The 15945-nt window shown below is 48.5% G+C and overlaps 1 protein-coding gene across 1 annotated transcript; it reads right to left on the minus strand.

Moving 5' to 3' along the window:
* Window positions 1–4440: 4440 nt before the first annotated feature.
* Window positions 4441–14579, minus strand: LOC144109761 (uncharacterized). Its single transcript, XM_077642558.1, has 5 exons — window positions 14557–14579; window positions 13281–13408; window positions 12302–12416; window positions 11143–11288; window positions 4441–4613 (listed from the first exon to the last, which is right to left on the minus strand). The coding sequence occupies exons 1-5, from the start codon at window positions 14577–14579 to the stop codon at window positions 4441–4443; spliced, it is 585 nt and encodes a 194-aa protein (XP_077498684.1).
* Window positions 14580–15945: the final 1366 nt, after the last annotated feature.

Genomic DNA, 15945 nt, shown 5'->3' on the forward strand with positions numbered 1-15945 from the left:
TATTTTCACGACGTGGACGGGCGCCTCGATCGATCCGGTAAAGCGGCGTTACGGAGGATAGCTCCTGGGGTCAGCCTTTAAATTTGTGCGTGTTTTAGATGCAAGCCAAACCATCCCTTTTTTCGGGGGTTAAAACAAATAAACGAATAACAAGGAAAAAATTACTCCATAGCGATTGAAAACGGCCAGCTTAAGAACAGAATGGTAAGTGGTCGACGCGCTCTATGTAGAGAATTTAAAATCTCACGTCATGGTTATTCAAGCATTCTAATAGATCGTGAAAACATCTTTATCGTTTTCCGATGGCCTCTGTATTTTTGACGCCAGAAATCTCAGGCATTGACGTTTAATTAGCCACTCGTCTGCAAGATTAGAGTCGAAACATCGATCTAACCACACTTTTTAGATATGTTTTTAGAGAAACTGCGACAACAACGTCTGAACATTCGGGCGAATTACTGAGGCACCGGAGCAGACGATGCTGTTCTTGGCGCGCCAATTCTTCGGCTAGTTCGCGGGCCCACCGCAACGTGCTGTTGATTTCGTGAAAATTGCAAACAGTTTATAAGTTTATAATCTTTATAAGTTATTGCGCAGTATTGCAACGCCCCGCTAGTCCTTAGCTGTGTCCTACCATTACTCGTTTTGTACGAACATTCCCGGCGGTACCGCATATTCATAAAAATATTCGATTCCTATTCCGTCCGGTTATTAAGAAGACTATTCATATTCAATGCGGCAGCAAGGCTGCGCTATTGGTCTTCAATTTGGTTTAGAAGAAGTACTATTCGTACACCCCTTCTACTGCGTCTATTAGAGAAAAGACCACTTTATTCTCCTTAAATTCCTCTTTCGGAGGTATTGACAAGAGGGGGAGGGGGGGGGGGGGCTAAAGAAACAACAATATTAGTGAGTTTAAGCGCTACCTTATGTAAAGCCTTCCAAAATTTACGCTTTTCTGTGCTGCAGTTAAGTGTCAGCAGCGATAACCCCCCCCCCCCCCCCCTCCATAGCCTTCGCTTTAATAAGTCGTAAGCGGGATCACACGACAGTGGTGCAGCATTATCAAGAGCACGAACCCTCCACCCCAGGTGCGTCTAAAAATAGATCCCCTCTGTATAAAATTCTCGCTGCTCAGGTGGTAAGCGCGTGGATTTCCGGTGGGGATATGCAATGGCAGCACCGTTTCAACGCAGAAAGTCGCTAACTGGTACAAGAATATTACAGAGAAGGCGTTTGGGTTCCGTTTTAAATGGCACTCACACACACAGCTTGCGCTCCGCTGGCATCCCAATCGCGGTCGTCGCGAGCAAGGAGCCGCCCTGGTAGAAGGGAACTGCATGGTCGCTCATTTCCGAGTCACACTTTTCCCATTCCTGGGTGAATTCTCTGAGCTTGCACGCTAGAAAAGCCAGGAAAAGAAATGAGTTCTCGCTCTGCAATGTTCACGCAGGAATCTATAGAACATTTCTGTACCTTTTACCGCGTCTTATGAAAGGACCTAATAAAAAGTCGAATGCTACGAGACAACGGATCTGTATAGGAGGCTTAACTGAAAATCCGCCTTTTGTGCAAATTCAAGCAACTTCATGGTTGGCAGACATAAGATCATGCGCATTACAGGTAGACATCCTGGCTCCTGTTCTATACTTGACATATTATTGATGCCCTATGGAGTATCTGCAGAAAATAAGCCTTTTTGCGGGTGATATCGAGGACGCGAAGAAACTTCGACGATTATGCGACGAAATATCTCAAGAAATGGTTACACATCCTTCGAGAAACCAGTGGGCTGTGCACAGAAATAGTGTGAGATTTGGCAAATGAAGCAGTGCTTAAAGTCAACTCATTTGACAATAACTAAAAAAAAAGGTATAGATTTCAGTCACATAATCTATGTAAACATATAGCCTTGGTAATATTTAGTGACATCAGATAGAATTTTCACATAAATTCTATAACATTAGTCACTTTCATGCGAATTTACTTTGCCTGCGCCTTGAACTACCCGACACCTCAAAGCCCGCAAAAGGCTCAGCTGCCGCTTCGAAAATGCCATTGGCATGGTTTTACACAATGCAAATCTAATGTAGCAAGGCCCGACAGTGGTAACAGTTCGCAGGGGCCATAATGTGCGCTCCTGCAGCACCAGATAGCATTGCGTTACCGGGAAGCTTGACGTGCATCCGAACGTGCATGCATACCTTTTGAATGCAAGCCAGACTGTTTGTTATTGGATGATGCGCCGCAGGGGCTTTGAAATTCCGTGAGCAGAGTCTTCTTCAGCACCGATATGTGAGAACTGATGGAAGGGGAGTCCAAGCAGCCTGTGCCTTGAGCTGCCAAATGCATGCACAAGGACATTTCCTGCACGAGTCTAAGAAGAAAAAAGGGAAGAAGAAGAAAAAGATTATGGTCTTCTCACGCCTATTTTTCCCCGCGCAAATACCTCATTGGGATTATCTACTGAACCTTGGCCAATATCCCTGCGTGGGTATGTGCCATGCTTACTAAGGAGAAGAAGAAGATTATGGTACGTAGACTCAAACACGTATATGCCTATAAGGGAGTCCAAAGGGAGTAAGTTGTCCTCTAGCTCGCTCCATTTTGTAGCGATATCTACATTACAGTAGCATTTCGAGCCTACAGCATGGCGGCACCGTGGCGGTTGCTGCGCCGCCCCGCTGTCACGTGGTTGGTCACGTGGTGCGGAGCAGCTGCTGCTGCCGGCGGCGCGGCGTGCAACAGCTTTGCGCATGCGCCGTGTCAAGTGGGACGACGATGAAGAAGGAACGCCCAGCGATACGAAGCGGCGAAACACTGACTTTTCAATTCGATTGAGCAAGTTCCACTCGGCCAGCTGTAGCTATCGTGTCACTCCAGGTTTAACCAGAGCTAAGGCACCGGCGATTTTTTTAAAAGGGAGCGTGCTAGAGGAAAGCCTACACTCTTTTGCTCCTTTCTGTTTTAGAGTGTAGCTCAAGGGAAGTAAAACTTCCGCAGCAGTTGGCGAAAAGCCATCCGTCTCACGTCATGCGGTTCAGCGCAGCAGAGAATTTATGAGTCACTCTTAGAGGGGTAGCCAGGACGACGGAGGGGCAGTCCTATCTATTCATTCTAATTATTTGGCCGAAAGCTGGGGTTCAGTGTGGTTTTCTCGAGCAAAATTTCTCCCTCGGACAGGGGTGACTGCCCCTAGTTTGCCGTCCTTGTTCAGGGAGCCAAACATGCCGGCTTTTGCAAACACAACGTGGAGGTGCCAACGCCACGTGAAAGCAGAGATGGCGCTGGTGTCCTATTTTTAATGCAGATGACGGCGTTGGCATCTAAGCACCATGATGCTGAACATGGAGTCGAATGTCCTGACACTCTTCAGTGTGGTGGCACCAACGACACTGGGAGGAAAGACAGCACTTTGCGCACCACATTATATTTTTTTATTTATTACAACCTCAAAGGCCCCATTAAAGGTGTATTACATGAGGGAGTGGAATTCAGGGCACATAGTTGATTCGATGGATGATCTGAATGATGATGGGTCGGAGTGAAGTACGACGGCGTTGGGCAAGTCATTCCACTCCTTTGCAGTGCGGACAAAAAATGATGACATACGAGCACATGTACGGGCAGGAATACGGTAAACGGCCTTCTGGTGGTTCGTGCGGCTGGAGTTGCGGTGTGCAGGGCTGATTACAGGCCTGATCATGAAGTGATAGTAAAATTATGAAAAGGCATAGTCTTGCAATAGTACGGTAATCTGCTAAGTTTGTTAAATGAGCATCACGTTTTAGTTCAGTGACACTTACATTATAAGAATAGGCCGAGTGGATGAATCTTGCTGCTCGGTTTTGTGTTGCTTCCAGTAAGTTAGAAAGGTAACTTTGATAGATGTCCCAAACAGTACATGCGTATTCCAGTTTGGTGTACGAATGAATGTTAATTAAGCTAATAACTTAACTGATGGAGATGCTAGGTGAAAGGTTCACCAAAAATAACCGAGAACGCGATTTAGCATCGTTAGTATAATCTGCGTTATGTGACGTGACCAATTAAGATTGCGGGCTAAATGAACACCCAAGTATTTATAATCTGTCACAGCAGTGTTTTCGGGTTTGAAGTAGGTTGGGAGTGACGTCGATGAAAGGATAGGAGAGATGTTTTCTTCGCCTTTAAAGACATTAGCCATTTGTTACACCAGGTTCTTACATCCCCAAAAGACAGCATCTCCGGCTCTCTGGGTCACAAGGCCATCACTCTGCTGCCAAATCTAAATAAGATGCTTGGTGTCCACATGAAAGGCTTACGCAATATTTATTACCAAGAATAACACCTCGTGATATCACAATGGGCGTCACCACCCTGAATGATGGCGCCGCCATCGCAGGACCGTACCCCCGAAAAACTGTGCCAACTATCCAAGCTGGGAGATGGCGGCAGAACTTACGGACACACGGCGTCAAGCCTCCTGTCTGGCGCATGCACCGAGCTGTTCTCGGCGAAACGCAGCATTCGGTCGAAGGCGACGCCGCAGAGAACGAGGTTCTTCACTGCCCGCTGCTGGTCGCACAGGGTCTGCCAGTCGAGCCGCAGGAATCCGCGCTTGTCCTTCACTCCTGGGCAAAGCAGACGACAAATCAAGAGACCAAAGCCAACGAGCACCTGGATTTATTGAAGTAAATGAGCGAAGCCGTTAACGGGGCGTTAAAGGAACCCTCTACATGAATATACCAAATACCCGCGGCCCTCAGCGGCCGGCGACTGAGGAGCACATGAAAAAGGCGGTGGTGAGAAGGCGGTGAACCTGGCAACGTTCACCGCAAGAGCCTCATTGGTGAGGTAGACAGGCTGCGCTGTTCGAGGAGTTATAGGAGATTTTAGTGGGATTTCATAGGGCTCAGCGAAGCTAGGAAGCTGAGAATGCATATACAGGGTGCTTCACCTAAAACTTTGCGCAACTTTTAAATATAGCCTTTTTTTGAGTTAGAAAAGCGCTTTATAGAGCATAGCTTGAACAGCAGTGTACTACATCAGAATGCAGTCAAGGCGGGGTAAATAGAAGATTGGTTAATTAATATTCAATAGTTAACATTTCAACTATTACAGTTAGGCACTTTAGTCACTGAGAGACGTGTATCTCTCCGTATGTGACTTCCATATCAGCTTTTAGAATTTCTAAAACACGGTTACCCTCGGCGCTGCGGCCAAACAAATTATGGCTACTTCTACGAGTTACGTGCACTGGATAGGTTGCGTTGCCTGCAAGCTTCTCGAAAGCGCATATATTTTGGCGCGCAATAGCCACATTTTCTTGGTCCACAGCGCAGAGGATAAACGCGGTTTCGAAATTCTAAAAACTGATATGGATATTACTTACGGTGGCATACAAGCCTCTCAATAATTAAGGAGCCTAACAGTAATAGTTAAAAAGATAATTATTCAATACTAGTTAGCCAATCTGCTAGTTAGCATGTTTTAGCTGTAATCTGATGTACTAGCTACACCGTTAATGAAATTAAGTGAGAATAACTAAATAATCTGCGATTCGCTGATGATATTGCCTTGCTTAGTCGCTCAGGAGGTGAACTGCAGATCATGATCAATGAATTAGAAAGGCAGACCAGAACGGTGGGTCTGAAAATAACATGCAGAAAACCAAAGTAATGTTCAACAGTCTAGCAAGAGAACAGCAGTTCACAATTGGCAGCGGAAGTGGTAAAAGAATATGTCTGCTTAGAGCAGGTAATGACCGCTGATCGTGATCATGAGAGGGAAATAACTAGAAGAATCAGAATGGGTGCAGCGCATATGGCCGGCTCGCTCAGGTCATGAGTGGCAGTTTACCAATTTCCCTCAAGATGAAAGTGTACAACAGCATAATCTTACCGGTACTCACCTACGGGGCAGAAACGTGGAGGCTAACCAAAAGAGTTCAGCTTAAGTTAAGGACAACGCAGCGAGCCATGGAAAGAAAAATTATAGGTGTAACGTTAGGAGACCGGAAGCGGGCAGAGTGGGTGAGGGAACAAACGTGTGTTAATTACATCCTAGTCGAAATCAAGAGGAAGAAATGGGCTTGGGCAGGGCATGTAATGCGAAGGCTAGACAACCGCTGCTCCTTAAGGGCAACGGAGTGGATTCCAAGATAAGGCAGGCGTAGCGGGGGGCAGTAGAAGGTTCTGTTGGCGGATGAGATTAAGAAGTTTGCGGGGATACGGTGGACGCAGCTGGCAAAGGACAGAGTTAATCGGAGAGAGACGGGAGAGGCCTTTGCCTAACAGTGAGTGTAGTCAGGGTGATAATGCTGATGACACCGCTGAAATTGTTATACCGAATAAAGCGCTCTTCTAACTCAAAAAGGTTGCTTTAAAAAATTGTGCGAAGTCTTAGGTGACACACGCTATACAGAGTTAAGGAGGCAGCAAGTACTGCGCTATCGTGGGTTGCCAGAGAGGCAAGAACTAGATTCAGGATTCTTGACTAATCCGAACACAGTCTAGCCAACCTATAACGAACCTGACGGTCACGCGCGGATTGCGTTCGTTTTATCAGAACTTGTAGCATGTTTACTTTCCTTACCGAAGTGAAAAATAGACAAAACTGGCGTTTATTTCTTTAAAAAAGTCCATTATGCACGTTTGCTTCTTCAAAACAAACCTCATCGTGTCGTTTCCCAAGCTCTCCAGCGTGGTAGTGAGCCCCAGGCCGAGACCCTGGTTGCAGACGAGCGCTTTCACGGCAACTGTTTCACGGCAACTGGTTACGATAGGTCGGCATCATATATATTAGATCCTCGATACAGTCGTGAGGATGTAACGACGAAGCCACCGCGTCGTCATGTAAGCGAAAAAGGCATTGTCGGGCATTGAAGTGGCATGTAATACTCGCGGTTGCACGGTTCGCTGCTTAGGTGGTGCCTTTCCGCGTTTACGCCATTGAAGCGCCAAGCATCAAAACGAGGGAAATGACGTTACTCTAGATGAAAACGGTCAGCTGCTAGTCTGTCTGGACAGTAGGCGCCGCTGGAATGTAGCGCGGCGATCAAGTCTAACCCAGAGAGTTGATGAGCATATCGGGGAAGGGAAATGAGCGGCTCACTATGGAACCCACGTGAAGGAAGCCAACAGCTACCGAAGCAAAGGAGCACAGGGGAGTTTCTATTTCTTTTATTTGCGGTGTTGGCCAATCATATATTAATAGACTAATTATCTTATCGTTCAAGGTAAACTGATTAGAACATAGAAGAAAAATAAACCACATGCCGCCGGCGCGATCCGAACCTACGACCTCCGAATTTCCCCGTCCGGTGCTCTATCAACAGAGCTATATACGGCGGCGGCTGTCCAAACTTCTGCTTTCGAGGGTATTTATGTTTGCGTGCAACCTGACCCTGAGGCTGTTCACCATCGCCACCCTCGCCCATAGCTGCGGGCGTCATACGTCCTTTATTAGACGTTTTTAGCATACCGGAGATGTACTGCAGGAGACGAATGCCGGTTTACAGGGCGGTTCCTGCGCACGCGCAATGGTCTCGCCTGGTCGCATGCATGTCACTGCGCCTACGCGAGAGGCGTCCGGTAAACCGGTATACGTCTGCGGTAATACGTATCCGGTACGTTAGAAACGCCTGTTACCGCGAGTGTCTCCAGGAACGTGATCCAAAGGTGAAAGCTAGTGTTATACACCACCTTGCTCCCGACTGCACGTCTGCAGTCTGCGCGCTGCGGCAGCGCAGAAGGCGGAGGTTCACTTGGGCAGGCGGCGCACACCATGTGATTGGGTGAACCAGGAGGACATACCCCCGTAACTAGTATTCAGACTTTTCAAATCGCTGTCATTGGTCGATTACCGACCGTGTGCAGTGCCTTCACTTTCAATGCTGCCCCTGTCTCGCGCTTGCCAAGCTTCTGCTTCAACTTTACATGCTTTGCCTCCCCGGCATAGATACACTGAATGACCTTGTAGCCTGTCTGGGCGTGCTTGGCCGGTGGGTACGTGCAATTTCAATGAGACGTTTCGCATTTTTTTTTTGGTGGGGGGGGGGGGGAGTGTACCTTACACCGAGGAGAAGGGGGGGGGGGGGATCATAGGACCCAGGAGACGTTCCTCGACCTCCGCGCTGGCATGCAGGAAGCACGTGCTTTTCGACTTCGAGGCGACTCTACCGCGCCTGCTCGTTCGTTGTAGCCCAGTAGTGCGGCTACGGTTGTTCTCTTTATCTGAGGCACAGTTTCGTTACCCTTATACATATTTGGACGGTAGCTCCAGGCTCACTCATAATAAGCGGCCGTAATAAATTGGCTCGACTATATGAGCTCGCACCATCGACTAATTCTTCAGCCTTAGGGTTTAGGTTTGGGTTTATGGGGTTTAACGTCCGAAAGCGACTCAGGCTATGAGGGGCGCCGTATGTGGAGGGCTCCGGAAATTTCGACCACCTGGGATTCTTTGACGTGCACTTACATCGCACAGTACACGGGTCTCTAGAATTTCGCCTCCATCGAAAATGGACCGCCGCGGCCGGGATCGAACCCGTGTCTTCCCGGTCAGCAGCCGAGCGACATTAGTGAAAGGGTGGCTATTACAATACTTGCGCCCAATAAGAGGTACAAGTGGAGGGCTGTCCGGACGCGTTCTCCGAAATCGAGTCAGGATGACGAGACGGCCAAAAGGTTCCATGAAGACGTCGAACCGGCAGTTAAGTAAAACGCAGTACTGTACTGCACTGATGCAGGACTTCGTTGCGAAGATGGAGATCAGTCGAAAGCAATAGCAGGCCATAGAAAAACTACGTAATACATGCCGGGAAGAACTCGAAAAAAAATTATGTATAGAAGTTTGGGACAATTTTCAATCCAAGCCTGTGCTGTTTCTGGTAAGTCCGTAACTAAGGCTCACAGCGGGAGGATTTTCTCTAAGATAAAAGTGGCTTCACTGAGTGTGTTCATACATTCGCTGCTCTGCGGCTGTGACTGGTGGCCTCGCCCGTGATATCCCTGTCCTGCAAAATTCGATTACCTAGCTGCTTTCCGGCGTTTTTTTTCTCACGACAAAAACCATCTGCTTTACACATCTCAGCCATGGTAGCGCAGCTAAACTCGTGGCCCTCTAGCTAAGCTACAAGTTCTACAGCCAACTTGAAGAAAGTGACATGCGGGTAATTGTTACATCACGTGATTGGTTCATCGATGCCCCGAGGACGTCAACATGTGTTTCTTCTGTACAAGGCTGAAAGTTATTCAGAAAAACGTTTCCATGATAGCTAGCAAGCATTTGACTTCAGTGTCCGTTTGTGCTCCACAGCTCGACGAAGTGTTCGTGTCCCCTGTTCACAGCCTCCTCTCCCCCAAAAATGAGCACACATATGGAATCACTGCAGCACATCAGTCGAGTTTCCTGGAACCCCACAGGTTCAAAACGAGCAATGTCTCGGGTCTGACAAAGCTATCACGAAGTCTCTCTAGTCAATCCTGGTCGCAAGTGAGTTCCGCGTGGATGAAGGAAGTGTGAGCGCACAAGACACCTGCGGGGAAGACACGGGACGCAGCGGGCGCACTGCGCTTTTAGCTAAAAATGGGCGAAATTTGGTTAAACGCATCCCTGAGTCCCTGCGACAAAGGCTTGTTCGGTAGGAACACCAACTAAAGCTGATGTTCCTTCTCAGCTAGCTTCTACAGTAGCTCTTGAGGGGCTAATGGTTGTGGCAACGCAGTTAGTCCATAAAAAAACTGAACACTGCGGCAGTTTTAGCCCTTTTTGGCAGCGTTTGTGAGTGCGTGTACATGGGCGACCTTGCTGGGCTTACGGCGCGAAGGTAAAAATGCATCATGGCTGAGTGACTGCGGGCAAGAACATTCTTATATCCACTGTTTCCTTTCCTTGCTCGTGTGCGCGCAGAAGCATCATGAACGTATTCCAGCTCGCCAAGGCCAGCAGCACTCTCTTCTTTTGCCAGGTCGGAAGGGTTACCACGTGGGCCGAAGTTGCAGACCCCTTTCCCCCCACCAAGTTTCGACCCGTGCCACTATGCGCGTGGGCGCCACCTCAGCAAGCATTTCTCGTGGCACGACCGGCACAGTGGGCCCATCTCAACAACACCAGTAGTGCACTGGCAGGTAGCGCCCGCACGCAGAGTGGCGCGGATCGGAACTTGCGGTCTGTTACTGTTGCCCGCAATAGTACTTACTACCCTAGCACAACTTCACAGGTCCGTTTCTGTGCATTTTTCTGGCTGAATCTAGAGACTCAACGTACGCTTTTCTTGTGGGCTGATCCGACAACAACCATTTGCAAGAACGCGAAGCGAAAACTCCGATGATGACAACATTTCCAACCAATTTTCCACTCTGGGGTCCACCAGCGCAAACAGGACAGTTGCCACAGGCGTGTAACCTGATTTCTGAGCGGTACCTAATGTGCACATTCATATTCAAAAGCAACACCCTCGCCAATTTTTTCCGCCTACTGGAGCTCAGTTTGCAACGATCGCTATTCCGCACCACGCTCCAATCTAACACAGAAAGGCTATGCCCTGGAACGGCAGTGCCGCTCGCCTTGCCCTGGCTTTTGTCACTAAGTTTACTGAAACGAAAGGAAGAGTTTTTTACATTATTCAGCAAACTATAAGCCAGAGGTTTTATAAAAAAGAAGAAAGTAACTACCATGCAGCTTGAAGCACTCCCAATAATCGCAATACTAGTGCTTCAAAGGCCGTATACGACCTCAATCTTTTGCACAGTCTACCCATCTGCGTATGCATCCATATCTTTCATCCAACGGGCTCAGCATTTTTGGCGAGCCGTCCTATCCGCAGACCTCTGCTTCAGGTAGCATTCTATTTGTCATTTTCAAAACTCTTGGCCTCAACGACCGATCTAAGTACTCTCATCTGCGGACGTGAGGACACCAGGAGCATTACAGAACGGACCCCGTCAGCGCCGGAGAGCGGTGTTCAGCATCGCCGGGGCTGAAACTTTGTCCTCTAAGCGTGGCGGTTATTTGAACTACTGGACAAGTCGATGAAGGCGTTCGATGGACAAGACATAAAAGTTGTTACGTGCGGCTTCATCTCGTCCCATGTTGTAAGGAGCTTACACTGCTCATATTTAACAAAGGATTAAACGTATAAGGCTTTAGGAATTTCACCTGTTGCGCCTTGTGGACGGGTACATGCGGAGCCGTGCTTGGCGGCCATGTACTTCTGAACCGCTTCCATCCTAGCGATGAGCTGGGAAAACCCCTCGCATCCGATGCTGGCGTTCTTCAGGCAGCCGCGGAAGCTCTCCAGAAGCCTGCAGTGTGGGATGAAGACAAACTCTGGCGACAAAATATAATTCAACCGCACAAGCCGTAGCTGAGGTCTCACAGGACGCCACACGACGTTGTGAACACAGTGACTGAGCGTCGCCCACAATCCCATACTGTGCTAGAACATACCAGCATATCACCGGCACTAGTCTGCGCTGCACCACTCTGCACCACTAGCATTGCGCCCGCATTACTGGAACCAGAACTACACAACATATCATACCATTTCCAAAGGATTACACCAAGCTCACGGCACAAAAATAAGGGATGACAACTGTGCCCTTTGTCGCGGCCCAGAAGTTCACCTCACAAGCAGCTCACAGAAACTTGCATGCTGGCGTTGCGAGAACCACCCGTACCTTTAAGTTAATCAGAATATTCTATTTATGGCGTACGGGTAATAAAATTAGCATGCACTGTATGCTTTCTATCGTCATGAACCAACTTGACCAATAACGTATCCTGCTCAAGTATACAAGAGCAGTACCGTACCAGCACTAACCTCAGTACTAACCTATAGGGCAGAAGCGTGTATACCTAACGAAAAGGGTTCAATTTAAATTTACGATACTGCAGCGAGCTATGGAACGGAAAATGATGGGTGTAACGTTAAGAGACGGAATATATAGACAATCGATGTTCCAACGCACTTCCGCTGAGGCTCCAATGCGATAAATCTTCGGCCTAGGAACGCCTAGCGAGTGATGCGCTGCCGTCACGCCAGCGAGAGGCACGGCGCTGAAAGAAGCAGGTCACTAGCGTGGGTGCACTGTATGCTTGCATCTAGGTTACAGGTAAGCTTAACTATTCCCTTTCTATACATCGAATTATCGATATATCAAACTACCTATATGTCCAACCCCTTCGAGTTCGATATATCCGGGCTCGACTGTTCTATCGCAGCAAGAATGCGCTGTGAAACTGACTGCGCAACTCTATATAGAGAAGAGGAGAGACATCTGTTTGAGCAGTGAAACACAGCGCGCAGTATACGCACTCGCAGACGCCGGACTGTGCGAAGCGGAACCACAGGCCGACCTGGTTGTACGACTTGTAGTAGTGCGTGCCGCAGTAGAAGAAGTCTCTGAGCAGACGCAGCCTGGTGCAGGGCTCTGGAAAGAGGACAGGGAAAGGATGCGAACAACGGCGCTGCGACTTCAGTGTACAAGATGGCTTACTGCAAATGCTGCCATGTGTACTTCGCTAGTTCTCTGCGTAAGTAAACAAACCGCATATGTTCAAAACCGATTTGGTGTGCAATTTTTGTGCAAACAGTCTGCAGCCGAGAAAAGCAGCTCTTCTGTTGCGATATCACAGAAGAGCCGCTGATGGACGCAATTTAGAGTGCCCCATCTGCGCGCTCTATCTATCTATCGTCATGAACCAGCTTTACCAATAAAGTATCCTGCTGAAGTATACAAGAGCAGTACCATCCCAGCACTAACCTCGGTACTAATCTATATATACCTAAAGGTTGAATTTAAATTTAGGACACCGCAGCGAGCCATGGAAAGAAAGATGATAGGTGTAACGTTAAGAGACGTGAAGCGGGCATAGTGGGTGAGGGAACAAAGTCGTGCTAATGACATCCTAGTCGAAATCAACAGGAAGAATTGGGCTTGGGCAGGGCAAGCACTGCAAAGGAAAGTTAACCGCTGGTCCTTAACGGTAACGGAGTGGATTCCAAGAGAAGGCAAGCGTAGCAGGGTGTGGCAAAAGGTTAGTTGGGCGGATGAGATTAAGTAGTTTGCGGGGATACGGTGGGCGCAGCTGGCAAAGGACAGGGTTAATTGGAGAGACATGGGAGAGGCCTACGCCCTGCAGTGGGTGTATTCAGGCTGATGATGATGATAATACGAGCAGCATACGGGTTTCTTTGACATGTCCCCTTCAACGAAATTCGGCCGCCTCGGGAGGACATTCCATTCCTCAAACCTGTTCTAAGCAACCGAAGGCCAATAGGTGGCGCCACTTACCAGTCACGATCTTGCACATCTCTTCGTACCCTTCCGTGAGCACTACCGTGAAGTGGTTCAGGCTTGCTCCGATGTCACTCTGGGAACTGCACAGGATCTCGATGCACGCTAGGAAATTTTTGTATAGCCTGTGGGCAACGAAAACGCTGCAGTCAGAACACCCACTGAGAGCACGCATCGGTTTTCGTCATTTACAGCAGTTCAAAGCCACGGTTTATTTTTTCAATAGCTGTGCCAGTTAATTGGCTTGTCGTGATATATTCGACAACTCAGCCATCAAAACAACTCGTAGCTTAAAGCCCGACTGAGGTGTCCACTGTCCCAAGGAGACCAGTTATGCGTTTTTCCTTTGCTTTCGAGCTTTCGAAGCTTCCGCTCTTTATCGGTTTTGGCACAGCTGCGGCTCGGAGACGTCACGTGGTTCTCCTCAGTTAAAGGTCATATGAAACAGACGCCGAACAAGCTACGGAAGGGAGTAGTAAAGCTTTCGGTTTAAAAAAAAAATTGGCTGGGGTTTAGCTCTGGTTAACCCTAGTTGAATTGCGAAAGCTTCGTTTCCTCGGCACGTCGTCTACGCAGCGTCTCATTCCGACGCTCTCGAGAGCTCAAACCGGTCTCTTCCGCAGTTGAGTCACTCCGGGATGTGGCATGACTTCTTCTAGCTGCATCTTCTTTACAACACTTCTCGAGTCGTGCGGCGCGTTCTTCTGGCGGCTCTGGAACGCGTTGTCTCTTCCTCGCTTCGTTCTGTCGTTGCTGCGTCTCTTTCGCGCTCTCCATAACGACAATACACTGAGGTGAAAAGCATATATATATTCGCACCGCGAGGAGACACCTCCTCTCCTTTTACCGCAGCGGATCACATCTGGTGGAGCGAGCGGCGACGGCAGCGGTGTCGACGGCGGCGCCATCTGTTGGAGCGCGGCTGCGGCGTTGCTATGCAACGGCGGCTCAGGGTCGGCCATGGCATACGACATACGGCATACGGCGCGACGAGCCGAAATGGTGACTGGCGTAGTAAAGCTTTCACTTTAAAAAATCGGAAGGACTTCACCTTCGCCTTTCAGTGTATGGCGCGATAGCGTTAATGGGTGCAGGCAGCGCGGCTCCTCTTGCCCACACAGACACGGACACTGTTTCCACGTTATGTGAAAGACCACAACATCCCCCCACATGGCCTAACTGTAGCGTAACTGAGTGGCAACCTAATGATCAGGGGCTCTCTATTAGCTACCCAACATTACTCCAGCACAATCTATTTACTTTGTAAACTTACATGTCCCAACATGTTACAGTCATGTTGCGACCTTGTCATCGGTTTTCAAATATTTTAATCGTTTTTGTTTCAAATGTTTTAATCTCAGCTCCACGTGTGACGTCATTACCCTATCGACGAATCCGGCTTTTCCGCACACATGAACACGGCGCTAACTACGCAAGGTTCTCCACAGAATGGGACCGTTAAAGCTGCCGCGTTAAAGTCAATCTGGGCTCTTTTTTACGGCTTTGCGCGTAACTTCGGCGGTGAGAAATTCTAATATTCGCGTTAGGCTTTTACAGCGGAAGCGACACTTCTCGCAGATATGACCTTGAAGAGGCCTCAATTAATAAACAGAAAAAATAATGGTGTAGGTGGGAATCGAGCCGAGGCTCCGGCATGAGGGACGGGGACAGTTCAACTCCGCCAAAACTCTTCGACTTATGAATGTGAATGAAAGTGCCTCTGGTGAATGCACAAATGTCTAAGGCGCTCGTGTGCTGTGCGGTGTCAGTGCACGTTAAAGATCCCCAAGTGGTCGAAATTATTCCGGAGCCCTACACTACGGCACCTCTTTCTTGCTTTCTTCTCTCACTCCCTTTTTATTCGTTCCCTTACGGCGCGGTTCAGGTGTCCAACGATATATGAGACAGATACTGCGCCATTTCCTTCCCCCCCCAAAAAAAACAATTATTATATGTACTGAGGCATGCTTGTATAATTTAATTATGAGCATGTAAATTAGGTATCCCAATTATGCGAGTAGAAATAAGTTTCCGGTGAATTTCGTTTGTGCATGGCGCGCAGTCGTGGCGTCACCATGGGGCACCCATTGAAACCCCAACACGCAATTTACAGCGAGGTCCAGCAGACTCCACCCGTCTATTGAATGCATCGATGTCTTAGAAACGTAGCTTCGAGTTATGTACTGAAGCGTTCATGAATAATGTACTTATGAGCGTGTAAATTACAGATGTTTTAGTTAAGCGAGTAGCGAGGCTGTCCGGAACGCACCTAACGTTACAGACGCCAAGCCTCGTCCAGTTGTCCGATACACCACAACTTTTGCTCTCTAACCACGCTTAACAGTAGTTAAACCACAGCGAATTATTTTTTTTTTCTCTGAAGCAACGCAGTGGCGAGGATTTTCTTGCAAGAATTAATGGTCAAGCCAGTCTCTTGGTTGTTTGGGGACTGCTCACCGCGAAAAGCAAGTGTGTCCAGCGGCTTCGAAAAACAAAGCAAATCTGCTCGGCAAAGCACATGATCGCATTCCGCATTAGCCAGCCATTTTTCCGCGCGAACTCACATTCGCAGCCACCACCACGCACGTTCCTAAACGGAGGGCGATGCGTGGAGAAAGGAAAGATGAGCGTCGCTTCACGTATCAGTGGCGCCCTCTCTGCT

Source organism: Amblyomma americanum, chromosome 11 (genome assembly GCF_052857255.1).
Source record: "Amblyomma americanum isolate KBUSLIRL-KWMA chromosome 11, ASM5285725v1, whole genome shotgun sequence".
NCBI lineage: Eukaryota > Metazoa > Arthropoda > Arachnida > Ixodida > Ixodidae > Amblyomma > Amblyomma americanum.